The sequence below is a fragment of the Gobio gobio genome (assembly GCF_949357685.1).
Source record: "Gobio gobio genome assembly, chromosome: 19".
Lineage (NCBI taxonomy): Eukaryota > Metazoa > Chordata > Actinopteri > Cypriniformes > Gobionidae > Gobio > Gobio gobio.
In genome coordinates, this window is record NC_137112.1 from 27,060,682 (window position 1) to 27,080,914 (window position 20,233).

Sequence of the window (20,233 nt, forward strand, 5' to 3'; positions counted from 1 at the left end):
AATTTAATATTTAAAAAAAATACTATATTTATGAATTTTTTTACATTTTTATTAGGGATGCACGATATTGGATTTTTGCAGATATTTTTCAACTTATTTTGGCCGATGCTGATAACGATACCGAACCGATATACGTTTATTTTTTCCCTTTGTTTGGAAACAACACCATTTTGGTGCAAAAACTTTTTTTCTTTATTCTGGTTTCAGATTTCTGAGGTCTCCTTACCAAAAGGATACTTGTTAAAGATAAATAAAGGTTAATAAAGTTATTTTTTATAATATGAGTATATTAAAAGTTCTTAAAATAACAATAATAAAATCAGTAATTTTTCACCCCAGACAGATGCAGTTTTACTCTAAATATTTTATTTTTAGATATAACGTTTGTGCACATGAAGTGAGGTGACATGAAATCAGTTGATGCTGTCTTTAGCTTCAAATAAAAAAATCTACAATTATTTTAGAGCTCCTTGGATTATTTTTCATCATCCATTTCATAAAATTTTATTACAGATTAATAAACTGTACATAAAAGTATTTAATTTACAAGTGTCATGCTTGTGATTTTATTATATCATCATTGTTTTTGCTTGTTAACATACAAGTTCACTTCAAGAAGGACCATTCTGCTGACATGATCTTATCACATCATTTCTCATCTTATCACTTATCACTTATCACATATAGCACTCCTTGCACACGTGAGTTATTGCAGGCGCATATCAACACGTTATCATATCGGCAACATACATTTTTTTATATCGGCCGATACCGATTTTTTTATTTTAAGCGTTTATCAGCCGATTCCAATGTCATACCGATAATGTTGTGCATCCCTAATTTTTATTGTATTCACATAATGTCTTAAAATACCCCTTAACCATTTCCAATAAGTATTTCATTGCTTACTGCTTTAGTTACAAATTGTTCCTGAAAAGTGTATTTGTAGTTGTGGGAAAATTATTATTATATTTATTAAGCAGGCCAGAGGAATGAACCTAAATTGTTTATTTAACACTTTGCAGCCAGTTTATGAATTTGATAAATCGCTGTAAATGTTTTGTGAGACAACCAAAAATGTGTTTCAATTTGTGATATCCAAATTATCTGGTTTTATTATATTCAAAAATACTGCTGGTAAGTATAGGTAGCCCATGAAGCTAAAAAAAAAATGCACATTGTCAGTTTACATTGGTTCAGAAATGTCAACATTATCTTGATTAATATGTTTCTCCCAATCAGGTGGGATTGTCAACGTCATGCCTTTTTTATTTTCAGAAATCTCCCATGTTAAAACACAGGTAATTTTATTATAATTAATATCATATTAATCCCTTTGGAACCACTTTATATTAGGTGGCCTTAACTACTATGTACTAACATTTTAATTAATAATTTGATACAATGCACTTATTGTGTACATACATGTTTTTACATTGTACTTACATTTAAAAAAATACCTGCATGTAATTACATCTGTAATTAATTTCTGTAGTTACATTTGTAACTACACAGTTGACACTTCCCTTACACCTAACCCTACCCTTAAACTTACCCATACCACCACACCTGTCCCTAACCCTACCTGTATCCCACCTTAATATCAGCAAAGGTGTTTTGCAATACAATTTGAACACAGTTTTAACGCAAGTACATAGTAGTTAAGGCCACCTAATATAAAGTGGGGCCATTCCTTTCGTTGTGCATTGAACTGTGTCATGAGAATTCTAAATTGTAATGAAAGTATTTTGGACAGGTCTTATGGTTCAGAAGAGCTGTACTAGGAGGACTTGCCACATGCACACTCTTAAATATATTATGGTAAGTTAAGATTTGTTTTATTACAAATATAAGTGCTTTTTTTATAATCATTGTTATATGTATGCCATTTAAAGAAATGGTTAATCCAAAATGACAATTCTGTCAACTTGTGCTCAGCCTTATGTCATTACACACATGTATGAATTGCATTCTTCTATGCAAAATGGAATATTGACACAGCTTTTATTCCATTCAATGAAAGGAGATCCAAAAATGACAAAAAGCTCCATATAATTACCAAAAAAGCATCCCACTTGTGTGCTATATCCCAAGCCTTTTAAATAGATTTTTTTCGGTGAACTATCCTTTGATGCTTTTTTTAATTATTATGCACCATCAACTAGATGGAGTCAATATGAAGACAGCTAAGTTATCTTTTGTTACAAAGGTGATGTGTCCTTCAGTTTAATTTAAATGTAGGACTACTGTCAAGTTTAAAGTTGACAATACAAAGCCCTCCCGGATCATTTGTCACAGCAAAAGCACTTACCGTTTTTAAAATGACCCAGAAAGAGCTGAACCGAAAGACTTCCATCTCAAGTACATGCAGACGTCCGCAGCTCGTCTCCCCCCTGAGCCGCCCGCTTGTCCTCCATCCCTGATGTCTTTCTGATTTTAGCACACCCTGAAAAACTCTCCAACACACTGACGTTTCATCTAATCATCTGTAAAGAAGTTATTGAGTTACCAATCAGCACTATGTTACTCAGGAGGCCCAAAGCAATTATGTTGGAGCAGATGAGATGAAAAGAGACGGCTACTGGAGATGAGATCTCATGTCAGCCTCTTCGTAGACCCAGAATGCACTGCTGAATCCCTGCCACTATGGCAGAACTTTGTCTTTTTCTCATATCACTGAGACTTATGCTCTTCCACTGATGGCAGACAGTGTTTCAACTTGTGTTTGACAATCAACTTTCCATTCCGGCTAGATCTGTTGTTATCTGAAGACTTGTGACAACACATAGGGTGTTTCTCAAACGGAAGGCTGCATGCTACGAAGGCTGCATATCTCTGCTTCCAAGTCATCATTCTACATTGCTGAAGGCCATCTCAATTTGAAGGATACTTGGAAGGCAGCCTATGTTTTGAGTCCTTCATTCGGCCTGTTTTAAAGGATGCACCGGATGTATCCTTTGCAGCCTTAAATCGCCTACAATCCTTTGTACACATTCCAATTCACGAAAATAAACTGACGGAATAAAGCTCGGTACTGAGCTTGTCTGAGTTTATTATGAAATGTAAGACAAAAATAATGTTTTCGGGCATGAAAGCATAGATGTTATCTTTTGTTTTGCTTTAAATAATCACTTAACTCTAAATAATGTAAGCCACTGGGGAGACCTGTATTGCATTAATTAAAAGCCAGTTAATCTAAAGATTTGTAATACAAGGGATAGTTCACCCAAAATGATCCCATAATTTACTCACCCTCAAGCCATCGTAGGTGTACACTCACCAAAAGGGTTTTTAGGAACACCATACTAATACTGTGTTTGACCCCCTTTCGCCTTCAGAACTGCCTTAATTCTACGTGGCATTGATTCAACAAGGTGCTGAAAGCATTCTTTAGAAATGTTGGCCCATATTGATAGGATAGCATCTTGCAGCTGATGGAGATTTGTGGGATGCACATCCAGGGCACGAAGCTCCCGTTCCACCACATCCCAAAGATGCTCTATTGGGTTGAGATCTGGTGACTGTGGGGGCCATTTTAGTACAGTGATCTCATTGTCATGTTCAAGAAACCAATTTGAAATGATTCAAGCTTTGTGACATGGTACATTATCCTGCTGGAAGTAGCCATCAGAGGATGGTACATGGTGGTCATAAAGGGATGGACATGGTCAGAAACAATGCTCAGGTAGGCCGTGGCATTTAAACGATGCCCAATTGGCACTAAGGGGCCTAAAGTGTGCCAAGAAAACATCCCCCACACCATTACACCACCACCACCAGCCTGCACAGTGCTAACAAGGCATGATGGATCCATGTTCTCATTCTGTTTATGCCAGATTCTGACTCTACCATCTGAATGTCTCAACAGAAATCGAGACTCATCAGACCAGGCAACATTTTTCCAGTCTTCAACTGTCCAATTTTGGTGAGCTCGTCCAAATTGTAGCCTCTTTTTCCTATTTGTTGTGGAGATGAGTGGTACCCGGTGGGGTCTTCTGCTGTTGCAGCCCATCCGCCTCAAGGTTGTGCGTGTTGTGGCTTCACAAATGCTTTGCTGCACACCTCGGTTGTAACGAGTTATTTCAGTCAAAGTTGCTCTTCTATCAGCTTGAATCAGTCGGCCCATTCTCCTCTGACCTCTAGCATCAACAAGACATTTTCGCCCACAGGACTGCCGCATACTGGATGTTTTTTTCCTTTTCACACCATTCTTTGTAAACCCTAGAAATGGTTGCGTGTGAAAATCTCAGTAACTGAGCAGATTGTGAAATACTCAGACCGGCCCGTCTGGCACCAACAACCATGCCACGCTCAAAATTGCTTAAATCACCTTTCTTTCCCATTCTGACATTCAGTGTGGAGTTCAGGAGATTGTCTTGACCAGGACCAAACCCCTAAATGCATTGAAGCAACTGCCATGTGATTGTTTGATTAGATAATTGAACAGGTGTTCCTAATAATCCTTTAGGTGAGTGTATATGGTATTCTTCTTTCAGATGAATACAATCGTAGTTATATTAAAAAATGTCCTGGCTAATCCAAGCATTATAATGGCATTGAATGGCAGTCCAAAATTTTAAGACGAAAAAAGTACATCCATCCATTATAAAGGTAATCCACACGGCTCCGGGGGGTTAATACAGGCCTTCTGAAGCGAGTCTTTGTAAGAAATATATATAACATGTTATAATGTTAAATATCTAGCTTCCGGTGGACCCTCTTCCGTATTCAACTTTTGAAGAAAGTGTAACGCCTCTCGGAGTTTAAAAGGCTTACGCTACGTCCGATGTCGTCATCATAAGTTGAATACAGAAGGCGGTCCACCGGAAGCTAGATATTTTACTTCATTACGTGTTAAATATGGATAATTTTCTTACCAAAAAAAAACATTGGTTCGCTTCAGAAAACCTTTATTAACCCCCAGGAGCCGTGTGGATTACTTTTATTATGGATGGATACACTCTTTTTGGGCTTCAAAGCCATTATAATGCTTGGAAAAGCCAGGAAATATTTTCATATAACTCTGATTGTATTCGGCTGAAAAAAAGAATGTCATAAACACCTAGGATGGCTTGAGGGTTAGTAAATCATGGGGTAATTTTTATTTTTGGGTGAACTATCACTTTAAGTTTTAAAAGTACTCTCATGTTGTGACCGAGGGGGCGGGAACGTGTTTGACGCAGCAATGTGCACTTACTAGGGATGGGCACTTTAAAAAAACAAATTGTATTAGAATATTTAGGCTCATAAAAAAACGAATATTCGAATGTTTGTTTATTTAAATGACGTTTAATGAGAAGGACGTTATAGTTTTTTTCACCATTTTCTGAACAAGCTTACGATTAAGCATTTTACACAACACACGTACGTTATAACTTAAGGTTTTCTTTTGCAGAGACACAAAGATAATGGTGTGCTAAACAAAGTTTCTAACAGCACGTTGTGTTTTCTGTTCTAAACCTGTCTCTTTCTACAAAACTTAAAGAAGCATAAGTCTCGAGATCAATCTTCTCGACTCACTCGCGGGTACAGCTGCTCTTACCTGCAGTCGTGCATTGCAGTGATGGACAGCTGTCTTTCCTCATTTGCCTGGTGTTTAGATTTCATGTGATTTCTCATTGTGGTGGTGATATTATGATAACTCTGTTTCATTAATTCATTTGATCAAAAGTAACTGCATTTTGTAAGATCATTTTCATCTATGTAATTCCAAACCACGTGGCTGACGACAACATTGTGATCAAATACAATCAACTTAACGCGCTCCACACACCACCCAGTGCATTTAGTTTTAACTGAGAGTTTTAGTGCTTGGGATTTATCATGGTGTTGCGAAGCCGCTTTTTAAGTGCTCGTTAGCGAAGGGGGTGAGCAACATAAGGACACGCGAGGCAAAAAGGCAGTTTCAACTGTTTATTGGTAACTGCTAGCCTGGAAATCTAAACGCACCCTAGCCGCAGCAAATCTAATTTGCAGCCGGGTAGTCTAGCAACACTCCGTTGGCTTGCGAGCTGGAAAAACCAAACTCTGGTCAGGCCAATCACATCGTGTTTAGAGTCTGTGGGCAGGCTTAACATAAATAATGACCACAGAGTTGCCGCAGTTCCACATGCTACTTGTAAACAAAGAAGCTGGCGAACAGCGGTCTTTCGAATCGGCTTTTGCCGCGACTCTGGAAGACTTGGAGTTAAGATTAAACTTTTCTCACAGAAAAGCTTATCAACTAGCTCCGCTTCACCTTCTTCGTTGCTCTGGTTGGTTGTAGCGCTATCCTATTGCGTGCAGAGGGAATTTGAAAGACAACCGTTTATCCCGCCCCTCGGATTGAGCCCTGCCAATGGTGTGTTCCCAGACCCAACATCTTGATGTGGGTCTGGCTTGTCAGGCTAGGTTACTGCACGACTCACGCATCACCTTCTGCAGCAGGCAACAGATAAAGGATTCAGATAAACTGAAACCAAAAAAAAGTTAATGAAAATAAACAAACATAAACAAACAAACATAGATCAACAAAATGTTAAAGGAAGTACAAACAAGACACGGCTTATCAGCGACTGGCTGGACATCAGGACGTGCACAGGGCTCTAGACGCATGGCTGGAGCCCTTCTCGTCAGTGCTTGCCACGCTCATGGCAGAGCTTAAATAGGGCGATCACGCGGTTTGGCAAAGGAAGCAGCACAACATCAGCTCTCTCTCCCGCATCTGAACTTTCCAGTCTTATTCAACCCAGAACGTCATTACGGAACAGGCTGCAGGTGCGCATGGGCAAATTTTTATTTTTCGAATATTAATTACAGATCGAATATTCGACTATTTGTGCACATCCCTAGCACTTACTTGAATGTCTCATTCTAGCATTTATTTGCTGAGAAGGACTCTAGCCTACAAGCCTCAGAAGGCCTGGACTAGGAAGAATGCTGCCTTCCATTTGAGAAGCACCCATAATCACACGCTGTTTACTCAGCAGTGACAGGATGGTCCACTTAGGCAGATTTCGTTTGATTAAAAAAACTCTAGTATGATTTCTCTGTTAGTAGAAACCTGGTTTGCACCAAACAGGTGGACCGAAACCCCTGAAAAAGTGGGTCTCCGTCCTCTTCCAAATGAACTCTGGTACAGTCTGAATGAATTATATGAATGCAACACAGACCAAAGACATGACGGATTAAACGCTAAGCGAATCAGGACTTAATGTATCTTTTTCTTTTTTTGGGGCCAAAAGAACCAAGTGAACTGAATTACAAGTGTGAACACAATCACTGCTATTTTTGCTCTTGGTGACAGCAAGTTTTTATTTTTGTATGTCGGAAGACACATTATCTCTGGCATGCTTCTTCAGGCATAATTCAGACACGCAGTTTGAGCCACAGAAACAGGCTATTTGATTCAGCTTCCCTGGTTACACAAGCTCCTGCCTCTTTGTAGCTTTATTTGATTTGCTGCATCTAATCCAAATGTATTTACTCTTTCCTCAGCCAACAAGCTCGTTTGATTTAACTGCATTCAGTGTCAACCAATTTAACCGACTGAACTCTTGCGCCATCATTTCTGGCCAGATGCGCGTTCCACTGTGCAGGCGCTGTGATGGTTTTATTTATTTTTACTTGCCATCCGTTACATCCACTTTCTTCTGAAGCTTGACAGATTCCGCCCTCTTCCTTTATGGCTCAAATTGGCATCATGTGGTCTTTTTTAGAGATATTGGACAGCTACTGCACATCTCAACTCTATATCAGCCTTTAGATGTTTATTTTTCTAAACAGGTGTGGATATAATCATCAGATCAATCCCAGAATTTATACAGTTCAATATCTTACAGCTCAAGAGTGTAATTTTTGATGTTAAAATACTTTCTCTTATTCCAACTTAAAATGCAGAGAAGCCAAATTCATTGGCTTATTCCTGTGAGATGTCAGTCATTTTTAAAAATTAGTTAGTGTACAAATATTGAGATGCAAAACTGCATAATTATTTTCAGATAATATTTATATTTTATTTTATAACTTTTTTAAACCACAGTTGCAATTGTTTTTCCTTATCAGGACTAAATTTAGTACATACAAATATTAAGGATTTTGCATAAAAATATCTGCATGCAAATATCTAAACATCCTTACAACAAAATAAATAGCCTCATGGGCAGCGCTCTGACATTGAGTGATTTCAATAAATGTTTTATTTAACAAAGATAAATAAAATCTTTGTTATAAGCAAATTTGCATGAGACTAAATTATTATTACGTATTTAGTAAATAAATCTTGTATTAAGGCTTAAATTTTTTTTTTTAAACAAATACCAACAAACTATCCTGACACAGCCTCAGCCAATGGCATGAATTTGGGGGTGTGACCATTGGTTTGACTGACCAATGTAAGTTTGGACCATGTTCAGGAAACTTGTAAATCATACATTTATAATTCCACTTGGTAATATTAGTAGTGCAGAAATAATTCACTTTAAATACTCTACATAATTTCAATAAACAATAGCTCTTTTTAGATCAATTGCACAGATTTTCTGTTCTAACCTGATTCTGAAACAGACTTGGCCGTGACACTAGATTCATTTCAGCATAATTTACCTCAATATTACACATATGAAATGTAACTCCCATACACTCATTGATGGGTAAATCTTCCATATTTAATATGCTTTTATCAGCACTTTATATCAGTGCTCTCAACCCTACCTGTCAACTGCAGGGTGAATTGGGTTTTTTTTTCTTCCTTTTTCTTAGTTTGCCAGCTCATAATTTTAACATCTAATTATCGTACTGAGCATAATTTTATTTTGCGTCTTCTATTGAGAGAGCAGAGGAGGAGAGCTTTGCTGGTTTGCATTGAGATCTTCTGAAGCATAGCTTGTACAGATTAGAAGATAAATCTCCGGTGGCCGTTGGAGAGCGAGGAAAACAGTTTTATGAAGTTGTCTGCTGCTTTTTGAAGCAAATGCTTTTCCTTTGATTTTTGTCAACTTTTTTCAAGTCTTTTTTCAGGCCGATCTTTTATCTTTTTCCTTTTGATGTACAATCACAATATCAACCTAGTTTTACTTGACTTATAAATGTAGTTGTTTAGGGCAGTGATTCTTAACCAGGATTGCATCTACCCCAAGGCGATACTTTTTAGGTTAAAACTACTGATGAAATTGTTTGTAATTACTACTTGTAGTAATTTATCTAATTACTAATAATAATTTATTAAAAACAAGAACAACAATAATACTAATAACAAGTATTATTATTATTAATTTAATAACGTTAATGATAATGTTAATTTATAATGAAATACATACTACTGCTACTTTTATTCAGTGAGGATGCATTAAATTGATCAAAAGTGACTTTTACTTTGTTACAAACTATTTTTTAAATAAATTCTTTGAACTTTCTATTCAACAAAGGATCCTGAAAAAAATGCATCACAGTTTCCATATAAATATTAAGCAACTGTTTTCAGTGTTATAACATTAATAATGTTTCTTAAGCAGCAAATCAGCATATTAGAATTTTCTGAATATTAGATTAAAATATTAGATTTCTGAATTATCATGTGACACTGAAGTAATAATACTGAAACATCAGCTTTGCCACACAGGAGTACATTATACTTTTTAAAATATAATATAATAATAAGCAAGGTGTCTTTTAAATTGTAATATTTCACGTCACAATATTGCTTTTTTTGATCAAATAAATACAGCCTTGGTGGGCATTGGAGACTTCTTTCAAAAAACATGAAATACCTTATTAACCCCAAACTTTTGAACTGTAGTGTATATGAGTACTATAGAGAAACCTTGTGATTTTTAGGCAGTTAACCTAATCAGCAGGAATGATCAGCATTTGTAAATGAGAAACCAGTCATAACTCATATACAGTGTATCGTCTCATTTTCTTTGTCTCGTGGCAGCATTCATGCAACTGTTTTGTTTGAAATAGAGTTTTGAAATATAGCCAATGTTTCAACAATAAAGTTAATGTCTAAAATACTTTTTTTGAAGACCACAGACTTATTTGAATCTGCTTTGAGGACTGAAATTTGTATGTATAATATGGCCTATACAATATGTTGTTGTATACATCCTATTTTATAAATTGTATGTTAATTTGTAATATATACAGTACAGAATCACTGACTTTTACCTTAAGTCATGGCTGCTTCAATCCCCATCTAAACCTCAAAGCAGGTATCTGCCCTGAAACAGTTGTTTCAGTCAATTGCTGATGTCATCCTCTGCGATAGGGCCCATCGAACGTATACATCACCACCGCAGCACCTCTCTTGTCAGGCTACGAGTTACATATCGCCATTCTGACATTTAACAAGTCACTCTTTTGTCATCTCTGAGGAATGGCGCTGCTAATGTCTCCTGCTTCTGATTTAGTTTGCTTTGGGTGGCTGCTGTCCTATCATAATTGAGTCATCAGTGACTGAGCGGTCGGAGTGGAGCTGGCCTGCGGGCACAGCATTAATGAACCCTGCAGCCAGTGCAGCTTGGGCTGTGATGACTATGACTGATGAGTGATTGCTGGTGGATCCCGCCATGCTAGATTTGTCACCAAAATGAGAACTCCCCACCCCGTCCCCCACTCCGACTCCTTCAAGACAGAGCATCAAGAACGTCACACAGCCTGTTTGTCAAATGATTGAGTCTTCAAAACAAGCTCAAAACCATCAAGCTGTGACGCATCACGTCTAAGAAGCACCATAAATCAGACAACGTTTGAAAAGCGACAACGCAATTGATATGAATGCATTGCCGCGTAAACGCCAACATAGTCCTGATGGAGGTGCGAGGGGGATGGATGGCGCCGCTGTCATTATTAACGCTCGTTAGAGTAAGCCACGGCTTGTAATCATTTCTGGTCGTGTGGAGTGTAAGGACTTTTTACATCATCCAAAACTCATGGAGTGTCATTAACCCTGAGTGGCTGTGTTAGCAATGTAGGCTCCATGATTGACAGACTACTTCACCATCAGGTAACTCACTCGCTCTGTCTTTCTCTGAGGGCCAGTTGAGAGACTCTGACTGAGTTTTTCAGATATCAGTTATCACAAACCTGCTTGTTACAGTTTCTCAAAGATCTCAAGATTGTTTTACTTTGCTTTAGGAGAGCTGATACACATATATATATATATTTATAATGCTGTTTCATGCATTCTGACTTATTTACACTGTTAAAGAGTTGGGCAAAATTTCAAAAAAATTAGTTGGACGTATGAAAATGAGTTGGAAGTATTTCTGTACCAAATGCACTCCTTCCGGATTCGAACACGTTTCGGAAAGTTTTTTCAGAGTATGGCCACGAATTCCTTGTATGGGCACTTCTCAGCACAGTTTGATTTCCAGAGCAGCAATGGAGTTCTGCAAGTGTGTTCCTGGTCATGAGTCGAAACTGCATCAATTGTCTGAGTTTTGTTGGCAATCGGTGCATATAATGTAAACAACACAATCTTAAAATATTATTTGGGGCATTTTAATTCAAGTTTGTGCTGGTCATTAATCGTGACAACGCTGGTTAGTACTGGCAATATATGCCAGTAACAGGCCTGCATTCCCCATGCTTTACAAGTTTTTTTTTTAACCACCACACACCAACATGTCTGCTCACATGTCTGAAGAAACCAGCCTAGACCTGGTTTATAAGGTGATGACCAGTTTAATCCTGTTTTTTGGCGGTCACCCACCAAGGCTACAACAATAACCATCTAAACCAGGGTTCCTCAAATCCGGTCCTGGAGGTCTACTGACCTGCAGAGTTTAGTTCCAACCCTGATCAAACACACCTGAACAAGCTAATCAAGGTCTTCAGAGTTATTAGAAAATTGCAGGTAAGTGAATTCAGTCAAGGTTTGAGCTAAACTCTGCAGAACAGTGGCCCTCCAGGGCTGGATTTTAGGGACCCTGGTCTCAACCCTGATTTCATGAGAAAATTTAACTGTTTTACACTTTGGAATGAGTTTGTAGGATGTTAAATCTAATGGTCAGTGCGTTATAAGCAGATCGTATGAAAACGTACAAATGAGATCACACAAATTCATATGAATTGGCCACCAATTCGTCAAAATAGTTACGAATTGCCATTTGAGTATGTTGTCTAAACCAGGTAGTGCCAGTAACAGACTAAAGCCCAATTTATACTTCTGCGTCAAATGTACAGCGTAGCTACGTCGTAGGCTGTGTGTTGCACGCGTGCACCTCTCCAAAAATGTAACAACGCATCAATTCTACGCGGAACGCAAGCGCTGTGGTCTGCCAGAACCCCTCCCTCAGGTCAATAAATAAATTTAAAAATCTGTGATTGGAGTGTTTGTGTGTCCAGAAATGGGATGATAGTTTCATCCTTAAATCTGCTATACAACAAAATATTTTTTTGTAGCCCAAAGATTCTTTATGTTAGTGAATAAATATACAGATCTGCAGTGAATGTGTATGAGTTCTCGATGGTCTAGTGGTAGAATTTTTGTTAAGCGTGCCAGAGGTTCTGGGTTCTAATCCACCATTGTATAATTTATTTATTTATTTTCTCATTAAAAAACAAATATGTTAATCAGTGATTGTATATCAAGAACAGGGATACATTTTGGTGCATTTCGTTGTGGCGTAGAGGATACTGGGGATACGGATAAGAGGATACGGATAAGAGGATATCTTCCTTTGTGTTCAGCAGAACAAAGAAATTTGTTCTGAGAAAAAAGCGACCTTTCATTTATTCGTTACAATGTGGGTATACCATATCATCCGTCTTATTTGTTTTGTTAATAAAAGTTCTATGTTTAATATAAGCGAGTTTGTCATTGTACTATTATTATTGTTGTTGTTGTTTTTTCATTTTTTTCATTAGGAGTAATATTAAATCAACATTAAGCATTCGTTTTGTTCCAAGAAAAGGAAAGATCTAATGTTAAAGATCAAAATAAGCACTACAGAACCTGAGCGTCATTGACAAAGATATTTTCTTGTAGAATATGCGGTGTAATTGGTAACACCGGTGTTGTCACAAGTTTATTGATAAGTGGGAAAATTTCCCTAGTACATCCCTAATAGGCTAATAGGCCATGTAACCTAGACACTTAAGCAAAATGTTGAATGCAAGATTATTTCCTGCTGAGGGACAAATAGACTCTCGCTCTCTCTCTTTCCAATCCCGGCTAACACACGACACACTGTAGAAATGGTCATTAATTCTTAATGTTGGCTACAGACATGTTACAGGTTTTCTGTTGATCACATAACGTTAAAGTCTTCCTAAGGCCAGCTCCACACCAGTTGATACTGCTTGCATCACCAATTGAACTTGCAAAAATAATGCTAGTCCTGCTCCAAACTCTTCTCCATTGGTTGAGTGAGTGGTGTTGTGTCAGGTTCAAACAAAAAGAGTAATGTTTTGATTGTGTATTTACAGTAGAGTGGTCTAAAAAGTGTAGTGTTAGTGGTCTACAGTGCATCTGGAAAGTATTCACAGCGTATTTCAGTTTGTTTGAAATCTTTGCAAATGTATTAAAAAGAAAAAAATCACATGTACATAAGTATTCACAGTCTTTGCTCAATGCTTAAAGCACATTTGGCACCAATTACAGCCTCAAGTCTTTTTGAGTATGATGCTACAAGCTTGGCACACCTATTTTTGGGAAGTTTCTCCCATTATTCTTTGCAGGACTTTTCAAGCTCGATCAGGTTGGATGGGGAATGGTGCACAGCCATTTTCAGATCTCTCCAGAGATGTTCAATCGGGTTCAAATCTGGGCTCTGGCTAGGCCACTCAAGGACATTCACAGAGTTGTCCCGTAGCCACTCCTTTGTTATCTTGGCTGTGTGCTTAGGGTCGTTGTCCTGTTGGAAGATCGGGGTCCAGTTTTCACCAAGGATGTCTCTGTACATTGCTGTATTCATCTTTCCTTCGACCCTGACTAGTCTCCCAGTTCCTGCCACTGAAAAACATCACCACAGCATGATGCTGCCATCACCATGCTTCACTGTAGAGATGGTATTGGCCAGGTGCCTGGTTTCCTCCAGACATGACACTTGCCATTCAGGCCAAAGAGTTTAATCTTTGTTTCATCAGACCAGAGAATTTTGTTTCTCATGGTCTGTGAGTTCTTCGGGTGCCGTATGGCAAACTCCAGGCAGGCTGTCATGTGCTTTTTACTGAGGAGTGGCTTCCGTCTGGCTTACCATACAGGCCTGATTGGTGGAGTGCTCCAGAGATGGTTGTTCCTCTGGAAGGTTATCCTCTCTCCACAGAGAAACGCTGGAGCTATGTCAGAGTGGTTCTTGGTCATCTCCCTGACTAAGGCCCATCACCTCTGATCGCTCAGTTTGGCTGGGCGGCCAGCTCTAGGAAGAGTCCTGGTGGTAACAAACTTTTTCCATTTATGGATGATGGAGGCCACTGTGCTCATTGGGACCTTCAATGCTGCAGAAATGTTTCTGTACCCTTCCCCAGATCTGTGCCTCGATACAATCCTGTCTCGGCCTGTCTTGGTCTACAGACAATTTCTTGGACTTCATGGCTTGGTTTGTGCTCTGACATGAACTGTTAACTCTGGGACCTTATATAGACAGGTGTGTTCCTTTCCAAATCATGTCCAATCAACTGATTTTACCACAGGTGGACTCCAATCAAGTTGTAGAAACATCTCAAGGATGATAAGTGGAAACACAATGCACCTGAGCTCAATTTTTAATAGGCCTTCTCTGCTGGCCTTGCCAAAATCAAAAATATATATTTTTTATAATTAAATTTAATTAATGTGTGTCTGAACATGTCTAAATGCAATTACTGTCTATTTCAGTACGTTACAAATATATTTCCTTAAAGGTCCCATGGCATGAAATTTTCATTTTGAGGTTTTTCAACATTAATATGAGTTCCCCTAGCCTGAATATTGTCCCCAAGTGGCTAGAAATTTTGATCGGTGTAAACCGAGTCTTTCTCTGCCTTTGAGAAAATGACAGCTCAGACGAGCTGATCTTGAATTTTCCTGTTATGACGTCATAACAGGAACGGTTACCTCCCTTTCCTCCGCCCAGAGAATTTGGCACGCCCATGCGAGTGCCATATTTGTTTGTCCTCGAGAGATCATGGCTTGTGAACGAGTGAATGCTGGCAGTTTCTCAGTGTTTGGATGTAAAAATGAAAACAGTCTTTTTTCAGTTCCTTCTGATCTGTGATCAGTGATTTCTGATGTGTAGCTAATTATTCAAGTTCACACAGAACGTTATTATTCGTGCACACGCTGTGGATTCTCTCTCTCCCGACAGAATGGTGTTTTCTATCTTGTGAGTCAGTGTTTTTGTACGTCCTCGTCGCGTTTATCTGTTCTAAAATGTGCATACAGTCGTGAGTTTCTGCTCAACATCGGCAGAGCCACATCTTTAGAGATAAACCTCACACACGCCGAAGCTCAGGCTGCACTGACCGGTCGGCCTTCAACATCACCGACCCCCAGTACTGCATCTCGCCAACAGCGGAGGCGCCATACACGGTGTGAGATTAAGCAGAAGGGGGGGGAAGCGTGAGCGTATCCGGGCTAGGCTAGCCAGCTATCCCCACAATAAACTGGATTACATTCGATTACTGCGCTGTGTACTCAATGCGCGTCACTGACGCTTTTCATATGATAGGGAAATATCTAAAAAATAATGCTATAATCAACACTTACTCGTAACTCGTTCATCTCCTGTAATGGTACATTACATGTGTTACAAAGTTGGTAGAATAAGGTGGAAGACGGGCTCGGCATGACTGGGACTCGTGTTTATTCTGGACTCTTAGATACAAACAAAATAAACTTGCGCTAACAGCGCTCTCACAACTCAGTAGTTACAATATATAACTTTGTTAGCAATCGCTCCGTCTTTGGTCCGTGATGTCTGGTTAACGAACAAATCGTTCTTTTGAACCAGTTCTTTTTAGTGAACCGGTTCTTTTTAGTGAACCGGTCGAACCAGTTCCCCAAATCGGACTGAATCGTTCTAAACGGTTTGCGTCTCGAGTCAGCGCTGATCCATCATTTACTAAGGTTACTAGCTTTCTACCATGAGTGACAGTCCCTCCGACTAGAAATAAACGAATAACCTGAAGTATATACTAGTAACTACAACAGTTCACTGAACTGAGACGTGCTGCGAGAACTGATGAGAAGTGACATCCGTCTCTCTGGCAGGCCGCAGGCTTGTGCCTCATAGACCTCGTTAAACCACGCCCCCTCCGCTCATTTCAAATGCAAAGATGTCAGCCAATCACAACAGTGGGCGTTTTTACTGAAGTCTCACAGCAGACACACCCCTTGAAACAGGGCATTCAGCCAGAGGGCAAACATCAGTATAGAAAAAATGCCTTTTATGTTTAAATTATGACATTTTATGATGTAAAAATATATAAGTACACCTCAGAATACATTATAAAATAAAATAAAAAAATCCATGCCATGGGACCTTTAAAGAATGTGGTTATTTTTTGTGAGGCTGAGCTGTATTTTCCATATGTCACCATCTAAACGCATCACAGCTCCGTGGACCAGCACTAGTAGACTAGCTAGCCTTCCCCTGAAGTGGCCATTTTCCATTGGATCATAACTTTGACTGACGTGTGTCATCAGCCAATCAGATTTTGATGTGTAGTGATAAAACGCCCCAGAGGCCCAGCGATGTGTCGGCGCTACCCCCCGCTGATGTCATCAGCCGTTTTAACTTTTCGAGGGTTGTGAGCGATCTATGTGAAATGAGCTATGGCCGCTGCGGAAGACAGGCTACGCGAGCTTCGTGTGAATTATGTTGTCAAGCCGGTAACGTTAGCTGACAAGCTGGGGTTTTTTTTCGTGTTTCTTTTGATATTCTTGTTGGTCTGTGTTTTTGTTTGTTTGTTTGTCTAAGGAGTTAAGAGTATTTGTGTCAATTGATTTTGATTCATTTCACCAGTTGCCTAAACGGTTACACGTGAGTACAGTGGTATCAATAAATAGTTATATTGCCTTTTTGTCTCGCGTGTCCTTTTATGTTGCTTGCGACCTTCCCAACGAGCACTTTGAAAGCGGGGTTTGTAACAGTAGTGCATACAGTGCATGATTGTATTTTGTATGTATCGGTGTGTGTGGTGTTGTTATGGCAGTGGCGTGGGATGTGTTGATAGTGAAGGCCCTGACTGAAACCCCACGGTACGCTACAGCATATTAACTATGTTAAGTAGTTTAACATAGAGGAAATTACACAAATGTGACTTCTGTTGCTTTAATGTGTTGCATTCTAAAATAGACCTTTTGTCTTTTAGTCTATTCAAAATTATTTATTTTGATTTCTTCTAGATAAATCAATCTCAAACCTGCTTAAAAACAATTAACTTCATAGAAACAGGAAGGCTTAACATAACATAAAGATGTGTGATGTTTACTACATTTTAACATTTTGAACTCCAGTAACCAGATTTTAACTCATCACGGGTCTTGACTGAAACACACATGGTGTAGTTTATTTCATACAGTCTGGTGATATCGATTCATGGCCTGACCCCATCCTTGATCTCTGCACAGCGGCTGATAGTCCTGTAAAGCCGGCACGATTGAAAGCGTAGCAGCCACCACGGCTTTATACTGTGTGCCATCATTCTCCTCAGTCATAGCAAGGTCTCCTCTGAACTGACTCCAAAAGCCTCTCTGTGCATTCAGACAGCAGAGTCGATCTTATGTTTATTCTCTTGAGACCCTAGGAGAGCGGGACAGAGAGAGAAAGAAAGAGACAGGTGTGGCGTTGAAGGAAACCTAAAATGGAGAATGAGACAGAAACAGAACCAGAGGATAGAAAGCGAATGCCAGTATGAAATATACACTACCGGTCAAAAGTTTGAGAACGGTGCGATTTTTTTATGTTTTTAAAGAAGTCTCTTCTGCTCACCAAGGCTGCATTTATGTTATTAAAAATACAAAAAAAGCTGTGAAATATAATTAAAAGGTAAAATAACTCTTCTATTTGAATATATTTTAAAATGTAATTTATTCCTTTGATGCAAAGCTGAATTTTGAAAATCACTACTCCAGTCTTCAGTGTCACATGATCCTTCAGAAATCATTCTAATATGATTGCTTTGCTGCTCAAGAAACATGAATGATTATTATCAATGTTTAAAGCAGTTGTGTAAAATATTTTTTTTAAGGATTCTTTGAATAGAAAGTTCAAAAGAACAGTATTTATATGAAATAGAAAGTTTTTGTAACATTGTACAACCGTTCAAAAGTGGGGTGGGGGGGGATAAGAACTCAGCAAGGTTGCATTAAATTGATCAAGTGACAGTATAGACATTTATAATGTTGCAAAAGCTTTATATTTCAGATAAATGCTGTTCTTTTGAACTTTCTATTCATTAAATAATCCTGAAAAATAATTGTACACAACAATAACAATAATAAATGCAAATATGCATGTTAGAATGATTTCTGAAGGATCATGTGACTCCGAAGACTGGAATAATGATGCTGAAAATTCAGCTTTGAATCACAGAAATAAATTGCATTTTAGAATATATTCAAATAGAAAAAAAGTTATTTTAAATTGTACAAATATTTCACAATAACACTGTTTTGCTGTATTTTTGATCAAATAAATGCAGCCTTGGTGAGCAGAAGAGACTTCTTTAAAAACATTTTTAAAATCTTACCGTTCTTAAACTTTTGACCAGTAGTGTATAAAGTGAAAAATGGATATGGAACCGAAAAAAACTGCCAGTATACAACCTCAGAAAAGGGATTATATATGCTCTCTTCCAAATCCTAATGAGCTGCCTATGTAGACTGTATTTTATGCAGCCTCCTAAGATATCTTCTTTTGGTCAAACTTCTAAGGCAGCTTCAAATGTGTACTTCAAGAAGACGGTAAACCCAGAATGCTTTGCGACACAGTATGTGATTAAGTGAAAAATAAGTCAAATAATGGCAAAAAGCTAGAAAAAGGTTGAGTTTTGAACATACTCTATTGTTCAGAAGTTTAGAGTCAGTATTATGTGTTTGAAAGAAGTCTCTTCTGTTCATCAAGGCTGCAATTCTTTGATCAAAAAATTAAGTAAAATTCTGAAATGTGTTCCATTTCAATTTATTTTAAAATGTATTTTATTTCTGTGATGGCAAACCTGCATTTCCAGCAGCCATTACACCAGTCTTCAGTGTCAACTCATCCTACAGAAATCATTATGATATACTGATTTGATCATCAATAACTTTATTATTATCAATGTTAAAAACAGTTGTGCTACTTAATATATTTGTGGAAACTGTTATAGTTCGTTTTTTAGGATTCTTTTTTTAATAGAAAGTTCAAAAGAACAACATTTATTTGAAATATATATTTCAATCAATATACAATCTTTAGTGTCACTTTTGATCAATGTAATATATCCTTGCTGAATAAAAGTGTTGATGTTCTTTCGAGAAAAAAAAAATCTCACTGACCTGGTAGTGTCATTGAAACAATTTTCTAATAGATACTTTTTCAGTTGAATCAAATAAAAAAGTAAATTATCTGTTTATTGTTTTGTTTATTAGTGTATATTACACGTACTATTTGTGTCGACATTTACAAACAATGTTTTTTTTTTTGAGTGTTTGGAATATGCCTCTTAAGACATTTTCTGTCAGATGTTAAATAGACATTTAGAAAATGTCTTTATGATTTGGAGTGTATGAAAAATCTTAGAGATATACTTGTGCTATCTAGTAACATGCTATTATGGAACCAGATACATATTTACTGTTTATAAGACTGCATTAGCTGGACATTTATGATGTTGTCAATTTTTATTTCCGATTTGACATTTGTTCTTGGAAACAACAGTTTTGGTCTTTTTTTCGTTCAAGTAGATACCATGTTTTTGCATGGACACCGCTAACCCTAAATTTAGTGGTTCCAGGTGGTCAGGAATTGTATTTTAGCCTTTAGTTAAATACGATTGTTATTTTTATTTATGCATCTGTTGTAATTATTTTATGATTATTTGAATTCCTTTTTTATGTCAAGTACTTTGAATTACCATTGTGTATGAAATGTGCTTCCTTGTCTTGTGTGTGGCACTAACAGAGTGAGCTGATTTGCCTTAAAGAAACTTTGATCAAACAAATCAGTTGTGAGTCGAGTCTCCTGTGTGCTTTGTGTGAGAAGCGTTATTTGTGGTGGCGCACATGTAGAGCGTTCCGAAACGGTCACGTACAATATGTGTTTCCATGTTAGTTAGTAGGCTGCCT

General features: G+C 37.9%; 1 protein-coding gene across 1 annotated transcript in view; it reads left to right on the forward strand.

Moving 5' to 3' along the window:
- Window positions 1–20,233, forward strand: part of LOC307143504 (uncharacterized protein) — a 237,884-nt gene that overhangs the window by 142,613 nt on the left and 75,038 nt on the right. Inside the window, exons 10-11 of the mRNA XM_079845129.1 lie at window positions 1,243–1,301; window positions 1,757–1,821. Of these exons, the coding sequence (XP_079701255.1) occupies window positions 1,243–1,301; window positions 1,757–1,821 (124 nt within the window). The remainder of the gene's footprint in view (window positions 1–1,242; window positions 1,302–1,756; window positions 1,822–20,233) is intronic.